Source organism: Prinia subflava, chromosome Z, assembly GCF_021018805.1.
Source record: "Prinia subflava isolate CZ2003 ecotype Zambia chromosome Z, Cam_Psub_1.2, whole genome shotgun sequence".
Lineage (NCBI taxonomy): Eukaryota > Metazoa > Chordata > Aves > Passeriformes > Cisticolidae > Prinia > Prinia subflava.
In genome coordinates, this window is record NC_086283.1 from 71,307,115 (window position 1) to 71,324,997 (window position 17,883).

Below are 17,883 nucleotides of genomic sequence, written 5' to 3' on the forward strand. Positions count from 1 at the left end.
CTAATAAACATTTCATTAATAGCTGAAATGGAAAGAAGACGGCTGGTGTGGCATCTGCTTGCTCTGCTGCCAGGTTGGATGGACTGAGGACCGCAAGGACGGTCTGTTGTGTTAGCACGGTCTCTTCTGTCCCATTCACTGTGTTTCTGGGTGTCATTCTGGGTGCTAATGGTTACGGCAGCCCTATATGTTCCTGCAGAGTGTATCGGTTTTTAAGGAGCAGCACTTTCAACGGGCAGGCTGGCTGCAGGCAACCTCCTGCAGCAATCTTGTGTGTGTTTTAAATAGCTGTGTGTCGTGTTTCGCCTTTCAGTAGAGCTTTTAAATGTATTTTTTTCAAGCCAACGAGTAACTAACGGAGGCAGCGGCAGACCCTGGCAGAGGAAGAGAGATGCTTTCCGCCCGGTAGCAATAGCCACTTCTCCTATTATCCCCGCTGGGAATACGGGAGCGCCAGACGCCCGCCGGCCCGACCTCCCCCGCTTCGCCCGGGTTCCGGAGGGGCAGCAGCAGCGGGCGGTGCGAGGAGCCTCCGCAGCCGCCTCCGCCTCCCCCGCCCGGCGGGGTCGGTGGCCGCGCTCACGGGGACGGGGACGGGCGGCTGGCCGCGGGCCCGCCCGCCGGGGCGGTGGTAGGCTCCCGCCGTGCCTCCCGGCGCATAAAGGCAGGCGGCGGGGGCCGGGCAGGGGCAGCGGCTGGCGGCGGCAGGGGAGCGACCGGCGGTGATGGAGCAGCCGGTGCAGACGGAGACGTGGAAGGCGCGGAGCCTGGAGGAGCTGGTCCGTATGCTCCATCAGATATTCGCCGACGACAAAGTCAGCGTGGAAGAGGTCCAGGCGCTGATGGAGTCGTATGAGAGCAACCCCGAGGAGTGGCTACAGTACGCCAAGTTTGACCAGTACAGGTAGAGAACACCACGGAGCAGGGACCCCCCGGCCGCGCAAGCGGCGGCGAGGCAGAGCCGCGGACGGGGACTGGGATCAGCAGGGACGCAGGGCGAACCCCTCGCACCCCCGCCTCGAGCCAGCCGACAGCCCCTCGGCGCCGCCGAGGGTCGAAGGGCAGAGGCCGCGGGGCGGGGGTCGCAGGGGGCCGGGGGCGGGGAGCGGGCGGGGCGGCAGCGGCCAATGGCGGCCCCGGGGCACGGGCGGCCCCGCAGCCGCTCCCCCCGGCCCCGCCGCGATGGCCCAGGGAGACACAGCGGCGTGCCGGAGCCACCGAAACAAGTGAATGAACACGTAAACGGAGTTGGGAGAAAGAGGCCGAGAGCAGCACGCCGGCAGCGCGGGCTCTGCGCGGGGCGCTGAGGAGGGCGCGCTCGGCGTCTGCGGCGGAGCCGGTGCCTGTCTGCACGCCGGGCCCCTGCTCCGCCGTGGCGCAGATCGAGGCTTTCTGCGGGTCACCGCCTGGGAGGAAAATACCTGCTAGCGTTTTAACGCCCTCTCGCTCTGCTAGCAACTGATTTGTTTGTGCCACTGTTGGCTTCACTGTCTTAAATTTCAAGGTAAATACATTTCATTCAAGTATTTCCTTAAAAAAAACAAAAACAAAACCCAAAACAAAAAACCAACCAAAAAACAACAACAAACCAAAGGGAAAAAAAAAAACAACCCACTCAAACACTGCAAACTTTAAAACTTTTCCTTTTAACTGTGCCATAGTGAAAGTGTCATTCTAGCTTGATTTTTTTTAGCCTCCTTTCACCTCTCTATGACTATCTTCCATTTGGAACTAATCATGACATTTATAACAGAAAACAGGAAACTAAGAATCAGGAAAACCAAGTGTGTTAACACTGGAAGTATGCATGGCAACCATTTATTTATTTATTTATTACTTGTTATTTTTAAATTTATTTTGTCCAGCCAGACCTGTACAGAAATAACATGCTTGAATAGTTCTGTCAAATGCCAGCATTGATTATTTGTTTTCTGACATCATAAGAAAAATATGTCTACATAATATGTGTAAAGGTTGTGGATGCAGTGAGAGGCAGAGTATGTTTGCTTTGAAAGTAGTTTGCTGTGAGCATCCTTTCTTGAGTAAAATAGAGTGGACTTATGGGGATACTAATTTGAAAGCATTCAATTGACATCAGTGCACTTTCTGTGTGCCCTTGCTTACATTTTTCAGGTGAGACTGAGTGTACCTTGGTAGGTACAAATATTTTCTTTACTTGGCAAAGTGCAAATGCTCATGACTACTGCTAAAATTAAATCTTAAGGTCCCACTGAGCTAGCTGTACCATAGCATCAGCTCCAGATTAGAAGGGTCACGCTATGCGAAACAGTATAGCAAAATCCAAATCCCTTCTCTAGTGAACTTTTCAACAGACCAAGATGATCAGCAGTTCAGGGGAGGCTTATAGGACAGTAAAAGGAAACAAACATAAAATGTTACTTTAAAAGAATTTTTGCTCTAATAAACTTTGTTTAGAAGTAGATGCTGGCAAAATGTCCCTCGTGGGTGCTTAATCTACACAAAAATGCTACAATGCAAGACATGGAACTTTCAGGAACAGAGCGGGAGGACCATGTACAGGAAGTCTGATATCTTCATTCTTTGTTATTTTGGCTTTGTACGAATGAGACCTGTGTAAGAGAAGGAAAGCCAAGAATATCAGAAAAGGAACTGCAGAAGAATGTAACTATGTATTTTTCTTGTTTCATTGCAGTCCTCTGTTTCTAATTATAAGCCAGCTGCTGAAGTGACTTCATTCAATAACCATTTTGATTTGATCCTGTCTACCACTCTAGTCTGACTCACAGTTCCCAAACTCCAATCATCTATGTAATTCAAAAAAATATTATTCTAAAATATTAGATATTCCTTTTCCTTCCCAGAAAAAGAACTCTTAACAAAAAAAAAAAAAGCTAAACTTACAATTTCATTTTCTAAGTAAAACTTGATTTCAAGCAAACAGAAGAAAAAGAGGTTTTATATGTCACAACCTTCTCTCATAAACATGTTTGTATGATTTTCTCTTTTATAGACATATTAGTACAGTAAAGATCAAACACTTTGTATTTCAGGTATACAAGAAATCTGGTGGATAATGGAAATGGAAAGTTCAACTTGATGATCTTGTGCTGGGGTGAAGGTCATGGCAGGTTTGTATTCAAAGACTATGATTTTAGCAAACATACAAATTCCCCATATCTTTCACTGTCATACAAAATAGAGGAAAAAGAAATCAGTCCTATGGGAGCTATTGGAAGGTGTCTGGAAAGTAAGCAGTGCAGAGCTCCTATTAGTATAGCCGTCCTGAATATCTGCTGTAACTTTTGCAAGTTTGTAGTTCATGGACATTTTTAAAGCACTCTTTCAAAACTGCTTTGTTTTTCTACAAAAGCTAAGTTTCTCTTAGCTGTCAGAGAAAGTTTTTAGTCGCAGACATACTGATATGACCCTGTTCAACCTGTCCTATACAAGAGACCCATGTAAGACCCAACCTTGGAAGCAGGATTAGGTGCAGTTTAAATAGTTTTTGTTCTCTCAGGTTGTTTAAATCTGCCTTTGTGGCAAGATGAGAAAAGTAGATTTGGATTAGAACTGCAGACAGTGAGGAGGGAGCCCCTTTCCAGAACTACTTGGCTTTCTCTAGGTTCATGCATCCCATCTTTTCCCTCAAAATGGATCATAATGCTGGGCCTCCTGAGTCGTGTGCATAGACTGTATGCTTGGTTGTGTTGTCCAACACAATGTCAGGGCAGGATCTGTCTCTTGGAGGGTCTTTCACAAAGTGTGGGCTAAAGCAAAAAATGCAATAGCAAAATATGCAGGTTTTGACCAAATATTCTCACATCTAAATAGAAAATCTAAGGCGTTGTTGGAACAGTTCTTTTGTTTGTTGTAATTGATCATGTACAGTATTCTTTAGAGGATGCCATAACATGATACTCAGAGCAATATAAGAATAGAGCTCACCACTTCTACTCCTTCTGGGCTGTTCCCACACAGCCTGTATTTTATGTTGAACTGTGTTCAAGGTGGATGGGCATTTCTTACAGCTAGACTGAGACAATTTGGTTTTGCTTCCTACTAGAAGAAGGTCAGATTTTCTCATGTTTTTTGGAAGGACCATGACAATGCGGCATTTGTGTTCTGTCCCTGAAGCAAGCTTTGCTCTCTCAGCATCTCAGTTTGCAAGAAATCCTAATGTTTGTTGACTAAAACCAGTAATGTACAAATATGAAGTTTTTGATTAAAACTCATTAGCGCTGTACTTTGGAGGGTCAAATTCCCTCTTCTCCTTTGCCACTGATGAATGGAGAGCCCTCCCTTTGTCCTAATCCCTTTAACTTCTACAACAGTTAGTCCTGTCCTTAAAAAAAATAAACCAATACTAAACTAAATATCTAACCTGTATGTAATCTCTAAATGTGGCAAATAAAACACAGTTCAGAGCAAGAAGAGAGATCAAGAAAGCAAACAAATCCTACCAGATTCTGTTGGGTTTTAACATGAAAATGCCACTGAAATTAACAGCTTAGTGTATAGCTGGTTGTATTTAGTGCTATTGGAGTGAGATGTATAGCATTTTTCTCAACAATGCACGTGAATCCCAGCAATAAAGGGGCTATAGAAATTAAGCAGAATTAGCTTATTTCTTCACAGTTGGGGCGTGAGCATGGTGGATTTGCAAAGATCAGGTATACGTGTATACGTGCAAGTTTATACCAGCCTCTGCCTGGGATCATGCTAGAAGCACTGTTTTGTTCCTTGGCCCAGAAGAGTTTCTGCATTCTGAAGAAATTTTCAGCCCTACTCCTTTCTCCAGACTTTCTTTGTATTTCTCCATGTCAAAGTCATAGGCTTACCAATGCCTGACTCTTCTCCAAATCCTGCTGTATGTGAACTTATGTCAATATATTTCTGTGGTTGCAGTTTTAAATAGACATCATTTAATGCATGTCCCTTGTGCAATGGAATTTCATTCTAAGGGTTTGTCCCCATACAATATGCTATGTCGTCTGTCTTGCACTGAAATTAAATATGCATACCACGCTGAGTTTGGGTTTTTTTTTTACATATATAGCAGTATCCATGACCACACTGACTCACACTGCTTTATGAAGATCCTCCAGGGAAATCTAAAGGAGACTCTGTTTGAGTGGCCTGAGAAAAAAGGAAATGGTGAAATGACTAAGAAATCAGAACGAGTTTTGAGAGAAAATCAATGTGCCTACATTAATGGTAAGATATTATGGTTGTTTTGACAAATACCTGTCCATGAGTCCCATTCCAAACAGAAGAGTTCATTTGCTTTTTAGGCTCCTACATTTAATAGTATAATACCTATGGCTTTATGCACAGTTTAAGAGTATGACTCTTTAGACTCTGCACAAGCCAGTATTTAGATTCAGTAAAATAAACAACCACAACAAAAATTGCTTTTCCCTCACTCTTAAAACATTGTAGCAATTGTTTGATAATTTAATATACTAGATACCTCCTCTAGCCTAGCAGCTTGTAGCATTGTGCCCCTGATGATTATCTGAAATTGCTTGTAAACATAAACCTGAACAGCATTTCTTAAGAAATAAGAAAAGTTTAGATAGCTTGATCACCTTGCTTTTGTGGGTTTTTGTTTTGTTTGGTTTATTTTTTTGGGGTTTTTTGGGGTTTGTTTTGTTGAGGGTTTTTTTGTTTTGTTTTGTTTTGTTTTTGTTGTGTTTTGGTTTTTGTGGGTGGTTTGTGGTTTTTTTCTTTTTTTTTTCCTTTTTTTTTTTTTTCACAAAGAAGTAATCCTCTTACTCAGTCATGGAAAACTTATGTTGAAAATGTAAAAGCTGTCTATGAAATGAATTGACCAGCCAGGAACAGAAACCTTTAACAGTGCTATTTCTTGTTCCAATCAACAAAAGACTGTAGTGCCAAAATGCAGTGTGAGCAAAACTGAAATTCCCAATCTACAAAAAAAACCAACACAATGTTAAGAATGACTAAGACTCCATCAGTAAGGCTCTTTAGGTATGATGATAAGGCTCCATGCCATCATCATACGTATCTGTAATTACTACCACCTTGTGCTTTGCGGAATACCATCCTGGAGTTGCCATCTGGGTATCATGTGTGCTGGTGCTATGAAAAACACTGCACATCGTGCTGGACCACCTTGAGTTCAACAGAACAAAGGTGAAGCAGCAGACAAGCAGGTCATCTACTTTATATGCCATGGGTTAAACACTGGAGAATACACATTGTGGGGCTGACCTTGGGAACTTCTCAGCTAGAGGAAGCCTCATGTTGGGTTATGAACTTAGCTGGGGTGAGGGCACTGGGGAGAAAGACTGGTGTTCTGCAGGCCTCTGCTGAAGTTTGCCACACTAAATGAAAACATTAAATTGATAGGGCAGGAAATGCAAGAAGCGTTGACACATCTGCTGATGCTCCCATGCCAGAGACACAGGTTCTCCATCTCAGTCAGGTTTTCCTACATATGCAGTTCTTCCCAGTGCAAACAATTTCAGACTATTTGCATCTTTTCCAAAGCTTCCTCAGTTGTTTAAAACAAATCTGGTGTCCAGTTCTCTGAGGCTGTTTGGATCTCTGCCATGTTTCATAACAGATGTTTTGGTTTAACACGTCAAACAAGCAGAAGGAAAACACTGACAGTGTGTTGATGGCCATAACTGCATCAATAGCAAGTGCCTTCACGATTCTACTGCGTGCTTCTTGTTTGCTCTTGTATGTAAGGGCTAGAACCCAATAAACTGTGTTTATTTGAGTTCCCCGTTAAATGAGCACAGATTTAGGACTTTCCCCCCCAGCTGCTACATCCTCTATTTAGATAAAGTATATTAACAACACTTAGAGCTTCGAATCAGAGTTAAGAGGGTACTCATGACTCTCAGGAGACCATGGATATGTTGCAAAAAACAGGTCCAGGTATTATATAGCAAATTCAGCTACAAAAGCCTGAGCTGTTTTTACAGCTGGATCATAAATTAAATTCAAGGTCTCTCTTAAGTAAATCAAAACATCCATTTTAATGTAGAATGGACATGGATGTGATGCACATTAATGGATGTGATTCTTCATACCTTACATTTTTAGGTAATAGCTTGATTGTGCTTACTATTCGGTCATGACTGAAAGTATGCGGGTCACTATTGATTAGTCACCTTATTGGACATAGAAAACAAATGAAAAATGTGTTCTCCAAACCAATAAACTGGAAGGATTCATTAGGAAACAAATTCCTGCAGTAGAAGACATCTTATCTCTGCCCATAAGTCCATTCCCCAAATGCATGTAGCTGACTTTTAATGTGACTTATTACTTGTGAAGAATTAGCAACACAAAAGCTTTTGCCCCAGTCCTGCTTCTGAAGCATGTATAACAACAGGTCTCCTAGAAAAGTAAATGAGCTTGAAGTCCTTTGAGAATGAGAGCTAGAAAAATACTTATGGTATGGTCTTCCTTAATTTTCTTGGAATCTCTATTGGCCTTTATCCTGTGGCAGAGGATAATCTAGAAATTACATGAACTGTGGAAGGCATTTTGAATTGCCAGTGTATTTAGGAATCTGTGCTAGAGAACAGCAGTCAAATTCCCTGTACTGAGTTACTTGTTGCCCATAGAAATGTGGGCATGCCTATTTGCTGATGAGTTGCAGTTTAAAAAGCATTTTTCCAGGGAATGGAGACCTCATTGGGTCTTCCTGCTAACATACCTTCTTATTTTGTGCCTTTGCTGGTGTAGACTCCATTGGCCTGCACCGTGTGGAGAACATCAGCCACACAGAGCCTGCCGTTAGCCTGCATTTGTACAGCCCACCCTTTGACACCTGTAACACCTTTGATCAGAGGACTGGGCACAAGCACAAAGTCACCATGACCTTCTACAGCCAGTTTGGAGAAAGGACTGTCTACGTGAGTATGAAATGTGGTGCTCCTCACTCGGCCCCGGGCTCTGAGCCCTGTGGGGACAAGTGCAAGGGGCTGCCCTGCTGCCTGCATAGGCTACAGTGACTCTGCCCTGGGACAGGCAGAAGGGTCAGCACCTCTGCCCTTCCTGGGCCATCCCTGTCTAGGATCAGATAAAACCTGTTTCCAAATACTGTTTGAATGGTCGAGTGGCACTTCCCATGTGTGGAGTTGCCCGTTTTGTAGCCTACCTCTCCTTCTGAGCACAGAGGATTAATGAGACTAACTTAACTAGCTTAACTAGCTTAACTGCTACTAGTTAAGCATCTTCAGGCAGCAAATTATGGTAAATACAATCTATTCAATGGAAAGTGTGAAGTAGCTACATTGTTTTGGCCAGCATTAGTCAGGTGTAACGTTTCCTGTCTAAACTGTTCTGCCAAAAAGAATCACATTTCAAGAGGTTTTAAACCTTGTAGCTTATTGTTAATATTTCTTTAATCAATTCACTTCTTCAGCATCACAATATTCACACAGTAAGACTTTCTCTGAGGGTAAGAGTAGGCCAGTTGTTTGTTGTCTGCATTCTTGGGCAGTGGCATGAGATTTTATTTGGATAGGAAAGAAATCCTAAGACCATTTTTGGAGCAACCAAGGTAGGACATGTGGGAGAGATTAATAGGGTTTCAGCACTAGTCCATGCACTGGGAAAAAATAACTACTTACTTGTAGAGAAAAGACTGATTCTGGATGTTCAGCCACAGATGTTCAAACACAGTTTAGTTTCGTTTGATACTGAACAGTTTTGTTTTCTTTGAAGCCAGAAATTCAGTGCTCAGGAGCTTCGTAGAGTGAGTCCTTAGTCAGATTAATAAAGTTTTATATAGTTGACAAATACCATGTAAATTATTTCTCTGAAGCCTGTCAATTACCAAACAGCTGAAACACAAACTTTGACCTTCCCAAGTTTGCAAAGGCCTTGGGAAATAAATTTGAATTTATAGTTCAGATTTTAAAATGTAATCAATGTGGATGAATTCTGAACAAAATTCATGCAAGGATTCAGTGTTTTTTGCTTTCTTTTTAAGTCCTTGTTGAATATTAAATACATAAGATAGTAAGTGAGACTAGATATTTTGGCTTGGAGTGTTTCCCTGCTCTGATCTGTACCCATCTGGCAGTGTTTTCACAATTTGTGGGAAAGTGGATCTGGCTTACAGGAAAGAACTAAATCTTAATCATTGGGTCTCTTTCATGAATTCCTGTAAACGGAATTCCATTAAAGAAGAAGGTGATAGCAAGTCTCGACCATTCAGCTGCCTAAAATGACTTCATGCTACAAAAACCTTCTGGTCTCAGTGACTTGGTTTCTAGAGAACAGACTGGAAAAGAAACTTTCTTCTGCTTACCAGAGCACAGCAGGACATAGGGAGGCAGAGATCTATAAATTATAAATACCAAAAGAGTAACGTAAAGTATATTTGTGTATCTTTTATGAATGAGAAGACTGGCGAAACAAAAGCACATTCAGTTCTTCTTCTTTGTCTTAATTATTTTATAGGTAAAACACACGTGATTTCTCACCTCTGGCCACAATGAACTCTTGATTAACTTACTCTCCAGCAGAAACACAATACATTATATAGGTTTAATAATAAAAATAGTATGTGTGTCAAAGAACTTGGCCATGGGAGTGATTGCACAGTTTAAGTACAAACCATGAGAATACTGATAGGAAAGTTCACTGACAGAAAACTGATTTTGTCTTGGGTGTCACAGCACACCAGTTCCTTCTGCCAGGAATTTTGCAGGGGGAGGCAGTATCTCTTTGCAGCCTGTCTTCCAAGGTGGACATCCAAGCAGTTTCTGTCAAAATGAAGTAAAGCAGGCCATAGGGGAGAGAAGACAGCCTGAAGGAGGAAGCACTCCTCAGCAGTCCCTTCAGCCATGGGCTTATTCACTGTCACCCAGAGCCAATAGACAGGGTGACTTTGTCAGACTCAGTGCCTTCTACAAAACTCTGGCAAGGAGCACAGAAAATATACTCTCCAAGTACTTTAAGGTACTGAGAAACTCTGAAAACAAAGGCCCACAATGAGACCACAAAGTAAGCAGTGACAGTCTCTTTCCTTAAAGCAACAACCTCTCCTCTTTCCCTTTAGGCTACAGGAGTGCCTCAGGAGAACAACTGAGAAGCATCAGCATGCATTTGCATAAGACCTGCTGAATGTGTAACCAGGGACAGAAGACTTGCATGGCTAAGGCTGACAGCCAGATCGATTTCAATTCCTTGTACATCGGAATACATTTGGGCAGCCTCCAGACTGCATGCAGTTTCATCGAGCAAATGCCAATTATGGGACACTAAGCTAACTAGTGCCATAACCTGCTTCAGAGGTTAGATGCCTTTTCTTAGGCTCCTGTTAGAATTAAGTAGTCTGTTTTCTAATTCTAGTGCCTTTTAAACTCCACCTTGAATATCACATTGAGAATATCAGAAATAGGTTTTTTAGACATCATCTGATTCTTCTCAATAGACCTATGGGGATGTATGCTCTCAATGTAATTAGTAACTGTATAAACTTCTAAGCTTCCAGTCACTTATACCTATGGGTAGTACAGTAGATACAACTAACAGCAGCGCTTTTTTTTAAATTAAGTCTTTTAGGTTTTAATGCTTTAGGCCATCTTGATAGTTTTGTGCATTTTTTACTTTTTTTTTTTTTTTTTACAATTTAATTTGTCAGATCCTGTTTTAAATAGGAACAGGGAAATGCTTCATGCATGATGATTTTGAAAACTGATTGCACAGAGATTTAACTTTTAAGAAGACTAATCATACTTAATTCAGCTAATGTCCAGTTCCAAAGTATTCTGTGTAGCTTATGAAGAATAAAACCGAAATAAAACTGTATTTCTGCACAGATTTCAGAGTTTTCAGCATTTTTTTCATAATAACTAAAATACTTTACCAAAATCCACATTCCTCATGAACATCTAAATCTTTTCCAAGTAATACACTGTTAGAAAAGACTTTAAAAAGCTGGCAGTATGTCAAACATGCAAAGAATCCTGACTCAAATTAAGTTAAGGGGGAGTTCTGTCACTGAGTGCACTGATGTTTAGTTTTATCCTCCAGATTTAGCACAGGGAATCTTCTTGAAGAGTTAACTGTATTTAAACACATAAAAATCAGCAAAACTGCCTGCACAGAGGCTATCCCATTCATTTAATGCAGTTAATAACGTTCTCAAATAGGGAATGTGTAGCAGTTCTCCTAGTCTCGTAGGTGACTGCTGGTTAGTCAGGCAGTAGTTTAAATTTTACCAGTATTGGGTTACGATGAGACACACATTTCCCTCTGTATTGACAAGCCCAGAAAATATTTACTTTATGTGACCCCATTTCCAGAGAGGCCGTGTCAAATTTTTAGAATATGTTTGAGCCGTGTAACATTTTGAATGAACTTATGCCTTGTTGTTGAAGTGTGACAGCGTGAGCGATGAGCTGAGGCTGGCAGTTTGGCTGTCCTGCTCGTGCAGGGTCACCTACAGCAGATTGCTCAGGACTATGTCCAGTTGGATTTTGAGTATCTATAAGAACCAAGGCACTACAGCCTCTCTGAGTTTTTGGTGTTTTATCACCCTCAGAGTAAAAAAGGCTTATGTTCAGACAAAATGCCCTGCATTTCAGTTTATACTGACTACTTCTTGTTCTCCTCATCCTTCCTGCAGTAAATTAGCAGTCTCACATAACGAACTTCAATTACAGCATATTCATCAGGCCTTTGCTTACTAGGTAGAATTAGAGGACAAACTCTATAGCTTGTAGACCATATGTTTAGTCAGGCCAGGGGGAACAGAAGATCAGAGAGACACCCAAGAAGGTACAGCAGTGATGAGAGCAGCTAACTGTTCTAGGATGCATACACACAGAACCCCAGATGGTACTCCAGGTAGTCACTCATATGCCTAGCAAGTGGGACAGAGGAAATACAGTGAGAAGTGATAACAACAATCTACACAAGTTGTCCCAAATATAGTTTAGCCGTGGTAAGCATGATATTGTACATTGTATAGGACAATAAAGGAATTTAGGTGCTTCGGAAGAAGGTACCTACCAGGTATTTGTGCCCTCTATACCTCAACATACGGGAGATAGCCTGCCCAACATAACAGGTACAAATACAGGAAACCTCAAGAGAAATGTTTAATTGGGTCCAGAGTCCTTAGAACACACACCAGAGCCACCACCTTTGCTACTTCCTAAGCATTAGCTATGCATGAGGTGCTCTGAACAGCACAAGCATAAAACTACTAGCTACTAAAAGCAATATTCAATCAGCAAATATCAACTAATATAATGAGAAGTATAATCACCTTTTTGCTCTCACAAATATGTTCGTATAGCCTGTGCTGGTTTAAAACACAGGAACCAGTAATAGCAAAAGAGTATTTGCACACTATTATGGTTGAATAAACAAGGTATTAAATCTTCTAGCAAATGAATGTACCTTAGGTTTGGAATAGTGTTAACTGGCCATCTGATGAGGTAGCAATATGCTGTAGGCTGACAATTAGATTTCATTGGGCAATGAACAGATGTTTAGCATTTCATAGGCTTTTACCTGAAAGGTGCTATTGAACAGTGTCACTGTAAATTGAAGAGAGTTGAACATTTACCTGGGTTACCGCTAAGATCCTTACGTGGTGAGAGATACTGCCTCAAATCATCCAGGCTGGTAACAGCAGGACGAACTCAGCCTAAATATGATTTGATGCATAAGGCAGTACTTCAGTGAACGAGCTGCAACAGAAAGACATGGGGAGGCAAAGTAATGCCAGGAGTGGAGTGAAGTGCACTATTTACATAAATTCAGCAAATTCCAAGGGTGTGGTGGTTTTGGTTTGGACTGTTACTATTATTAAAAATTTAGCAAGAAGAGAAACTGTTTATCAAAGACCTGTTTGAGATGGGAAGGCTCTATAGCAAAGAGTCACTGGGAAGGCATATGCCACATGTAAGGGAAAAGATGACAGTGGGGGCTCTCCAGGAATGGAAAGGCCATCTCAGTTTATTTGGCTGTGGCTGACATGGGCTGGCAAGGGCTGACAAATACACTGAAACTATAGACATGTTCAAGGGGGGTGTTCATTTACGTAAACCAGAAAGTGAGCAGAGCTTTAGCTCCACATGCTGAGGTCTGGGACCTCTAAAGCCTCTACCAGAAATCGTTGCTCAAAGAGGGTCCGCTGCTGCCTAAAGAGTTTCTTAATATGCTTGTGGATAGTTAGACCTGTGTCTAACTCACTACAAAATCTTGGCATACACAAATCTGTTCAATTTGTTATTTAAGCCTTAACTCTCTTGATGTTTGAACATTGTTTATCATTGTCCATTGTTGATGTATAGAGGAACACGGAACCAAAATCCACCCTGTATATAAGGCTTCTTTCATTCCAATTTTTTTTCCTTAAACCGCAAAGATACAAGATGTGCTATTCACTAGCTGGTCTTTGTAGTTATTTTTTCACACTCCTGTTGTGACTAAGAGAAAGCTGTGTTGCAAGAACACAGCCTTCCCAAGGGTAAAAGAGGTGACCTGCCTACAGTGATTGTTTGCAGAGACAAACAGAACAAATCAAGCAGAAGCTCAGTGCTTTTCAACCATACCATATACTGCTCTTGCCAGTTTAGCTCATGAAAGATTTCACTGTCCTTGAATGCTAGAGTCTTATGTTCTGTGAATGGAGAGTAATTCCATTCACTGTATCTGGTAAAGGAAGCAAAACCACTATGGATCAACTGCAGGTCTTCAAGACTAGTTCTGACATTTGTAGCTCTTATGAAGCTTTATTCAATAATTTTACCTCAAATCTTTGAACCCTGTGATGCTTAATACTACATTATATCTCTTCGGGGATGAATGACCGCCAGAATAGGGATACACAAACTCTGCTGATCTAATTGACCTTTTGCTCATGCCACACAAAAAACATTTGAGGGGCTTTCAACAAGTAATGAAAACATCTTATGCCTTGTCCAGAACTGTCTCCTCTTCCTTTCGCTTTTACTCTCTAATTCACTAGAAACCTTTGGCATAGACAAATAAGCACCTTATTTTCTCTTCAGACTTAACTTCTTGACATTTAAGGTGTACCTCCTTCCTCTCTCATCGCAGGCTGAAAGAAATACATAATGTTAAAAGCAACTCTATCTGCACTTCACTTCCCAGTAGGAAAAATGATTTTCTGAACCAGAAAGATAAAGTCTATATGCTGTTCACTGACTTATGCTTTGGTTTATTTTTCGTGCCTATTCTATACTTTCAGGCCCCTCTTCTTTCTTGCAGGTTTAGTTTAGTTGTTTGGTTGACCTGTAGTGATGAAGAATATTTTAAAACATGATGGATACGTGTGAATTAATGTATTTCTTAGGTGATGAAATATCATTAACCTACTTCTTTAATTCGTAATGATTAGAGGAACAGCATAAGAGGATTGTGTGGCACATGCTACCCTTATCTGGCCAGTTTCCCCGAGAACCATGAATCACATGAACTACAAAGCTACTAAGAGAAAAATATATTGCCTGACCAGAAAGCAAAATTTCTGCTGCAAAAGACAGCTACATCTTGTTCTCTGCTCCAACTCAGTATTCAGAATCAGATCCTCGGGATCTCTTATGGGGTTTTTTGTTTGTTTTTGTTTCTGTTTTGTTTGTTTTATAAAATCACATTGTCAATGCAAAGCATTTGATTTTCACTGTAAGTCACTGTCTTGGGAAGCTCTGAGAGCCACAGTCAGAGAAAGAAACCTTCTCTTCTCTTCCTAGTTGAAAAAGATGCTCCAGCAAAACACTCCTTCTCTGATTAAATAAGGTTGCTGAAAATGCTTCTTCTCTTGTTTCAATCTGCAGGTAGGTGTACAGCTTTCCATAAGAGAATTACTAAACTGCTGTGTGAGTGCTTGGAACCAGCTGCAGAGACCTCCTGTTGATCACTCACTCAGTGGATGGCCCTGAAGGTTCATGTCCTAAGCATAAGGGGCAGAAATAGTTCTGGACATTAAAAAACTATGCTGTAAATGCTGAGGGTCTGCTGCTACTGCAAAGATCAAAATCATTTGAGGTCTGGTTACATGTGCTTATTAGAGCGTATGGTTTGTACTTTTCACAGGAATATTGAAAAAACCTACTGGAAGCACCTAGACCTGTGGCTTGTATCTATTCCTCTGTCATAGCTAGGGCTCTGAATGAGCCTGAGATTGCTTGTACGAGAATATTTACCAAGCATATTCATAGGAAGAAAACAAGCACTTGAAAAAGTTTTTTTTATAGGAAATGTGCAAATAGTCCTGTTTAAACTCACATCATGGAGGAAATTTGGGCTAGATCTTTACCCAGTCGAGGTTGGAAGAACTGTGCTGCTGTCAACCAAACTAAAATGTTTTACACTGATTGAAACAGCCATTACTAGGATTGAGTATTTAATTCTGGTTACTTATATTACCTGAGATTTCAAACCATGTCTCTTCCTGAACATGGTTACTTATGAGTGAAGAGGTGCTGCTTGAGAAAGGATTTAACAGCCTGTTTCATATCCACCAGGAGTATTCACAATAAGAGTCTTCAGACAACAGGCAAGTTTGAGAGGAAAAGCTTCTTCCTACATCATTACACTAAAAACAAATAGGACACATCTCTGCTTTTGGACTTCATTGTGTTGCTGCATTGCAATGTAGACAGAGATTAAGAAGGTTCTTTAATTTGTTCTACCTATTTTGGGGTTCTGATATCTTGCAAAAATAAACTTTGTGTTAAGGTTTATAATTTGAATTATAAACCATTATATTAAATTATATTAAATTTTGGCCCCTGCTATGTTGGCATAAAGCACTTGAAAAAACAGCTTAAGTAGTTTTAAAGCTCCTAAACTTGGAATTTTTGCTAACAGTGTTTAGGGCATTTTGCAAAGCACTGCAATATTTCAATTGTATAATTTCTTAAGCCAAGTAGGAAAATAACCCCATGTTTCTCAATGAAATTGAATTGCATACGGTACAAAAATGTAAATTATTGTTGCTTTTTTATACGCAAAGTGATATCTCTTGCTCAATTTCTGACTCATAGAAGCATGTAATAGGCATTAGAATGTGAATTAGAGAGAATTTGACAGTTGTACACAAAATGAGTTAAATTTTGCCTAAGTAACCTGCATAGTCTCAACTGATTCAGCATCTGAGCTCCTGAAGATTTTTATTCCTATAGTATCTGTAGCAGGTGAGTAATATGAAGTTCTATAATTAGAAGGGAACTGAGCATAGAAAAACTGGTGGCCTTCTGTCAGACAGGGCAGATAGCTCTACAGAAATGTTGCAAACCTCATGTTAGTTTTCCATTAATTTAGCTCATATTTACTTCTGTTGCTGCCTACAAAATATATAATCTTCCACAGAGAGCTAAAATATAAGGACTTGCTTTTATAGAGCAACTTTGTCCTCTATGAAGACAGGCTAAGGAAGCTAGGTCTTTTCAGCCCGGAGAAGGGAAGGTTGTGTGCAGACCTCAAAGCAACCTTCCAGTATTTGAAGGGGGCCTACAGGGAAGCTGAAGAGAGATTCTCCATCAGGAACTGTGGTGACAGGACAGTGGCTCCAAACTGAAAGGGAATAACTTTAGATTAGATGTTGGGAAGAAATTCTTTATTGCAAGGGTGGTGAGGCTCTGGCACAGGTTGTCCAGAGAAGCTGTGGGTGCCTGAACTCTGTCAGTGTTCAAGGCCAGGTTGGACAGGGATTTGAGAAATCTGGTTTAGTGGAGTGTCCCTGCCCATGGCAGGGTGGTTGGAACAAGATATCTTTAAGGTCCCTTCCAACCCAGGCCATTCTATGATTCTGTGATGCATTATTCAGTTACCCTGACCCTCTACTGAAAGACTAAATTTGAAAATAAGACCTAGAAATATCAAATGCACCTTTACAGAGAAAGCCCACTTCAAAAAGAAATAATGTTAGGTATTTTGTAGTAGTTTTTGACTCTGTAGTCCCAACCTTAACATTCAATAAAAGCAACTTTTATAAACAAAAATTACCAAACACTTGTGCAGATCTTTTCCACAGAGTTGAAAATTATACAAAACAAATGGAAAATTCTTTTCATAGACTCATACTAAAATAAAGGTGGGGGTTTGGAAACCAGCTAGTTCCAAACAAAACATGACCAAATATTGACTTGCCTTTGGAATTCCCTTATTTTCAACTGCAGAACAGCTAGTTAAGAGGATCCCAAGCAGATGAGTGAGTCATGGAGTCACTGTAACATTAAATGCTTACCTTAATAATATAGCATTTCCCTTAAACAAGTACTGCTCTCTGTCTGCAAGAGATATCTCACTGTCACTTGAAAATAATTAAGCAACTGCAAATAACTGCATTTTCACCCTGCCACTAGCTTGTGTTTACAAACTCTATTGAAAGCCAGCTATACCCCAAACCAGAGAGATTCCAAAGCCCAGGCTTTGCCATGGACTGAAGCTTCACTGGGATCAGCTGTGCGAAGACATTTGTGTACTTCAGTGAGGAGCAATCGGGACCAAGAATCACCAGTGGTTTGAAATGGACAGGTCAAACAGTTGCTACCTTCAGCTATCCATCTGAACATACATGTTTCAAAGGCTGGAACCTATTCGTAGGTTGAAGGTGCTTCTGAGCCACCATAGTCTGCAGCTTTGCATATTAAGGTCCACTGAAATAAATACCAGTTTTAATACATGCAGAGCAGTAAGTCACCAGAGTTCATGAAGAGCTATGTACACTTTCAGCTGCTCTTGGTGCAAGGTGGAAAGTGTGCCAGTAAGGTTACGTTCACAAAACAGTGAAGCAGCAACCTGATAAACTGTAAATCTCCTCCTTCCTATTTAGGATGGGAAGAAAGAAACATTTAGGTGTTGTACCAGGTATACTCATCAACATAAGAATTTGGAACTACTAGTAGTTGCTTGAACCCTCTACAC

General features: G+C 41.0%; 1 protein-coding gene across 3 annotated transcripts; it reads left to right on the forward strand.

Annotated features, from left to right (window-relative positions):
* Positions 1 to 440: 440 nt before the first annotated feature.
* Positions 441 to 10,797, forward strand: CDO1 (cysteine dioxygenase type 1). 3 transcript variants are annotated; one of them, XM_063423130.1, is made up of 6 exons: positions 441 to 904; positions 3,033 to 3,110; positions 5,039 to 5,196; positions 7,708 to 7,881; positions 8,209 to 8,217; positions 10,034 to 10,797. In XM_063423130.1, exons 1-6 carry the CDS (start codon positions 726 to 728, stop codon positions 10,096 to 10,098), a joined length of 663 nt encoding a protein of 220 aa, XP_063279200.1. In that variant the 5' UTR covers positions 441 to 725; the 3' UTR covers positions 10,099 to 10,797. The 3 variants fall into 3 exon arrangements, with proteins under 3 accessions (XP_063279200.1, XP_063279198.1, XP_063279199.1); XM_063423128.1 differs by lacking the exon at positions 8,209 to 8,217 and having other exon boundaries at positions 461 to 904; positions 7,708 to 7,877; XM_063423129.1 differs by lacking the exons at positions 441 to 904; positions 8,209 to 8,217 and adding an exon at positions 1,136 to 1,504 and having other exon boundaries at positions 7,708 to 7,877.
* Positions 10,798 to 17,883: the final 7,086 nt, after the last annotated feature.

What these genes read in the sequence shown, in the direction of transcription:
- CDO1 (XM_063423130.1), top strand. Translation starts at nt 726, where the DNA reads ATGGAGCAGCCGGTGCAGACGGAGACGTGGAAGGCGCGGAGCCTGGAG. An exon ending in TGGGGTGAAGGTCATGGCAG is followed by an intron (nt 3,111 to 5,038) that starts GTTTGTATTCAA and finishes TTACATATATAG; the next exon opens with CAGTATCCATGACCACACTG. An exon ending in TCAATGTGCCTACATTAATG is followed by an intron (nt 5,197 to 7,707) that starts GTAAGATATTAT and finishes TTGCTGGTGTAG; the next exon opens with ACTCCATTGGCCTGCACCGT.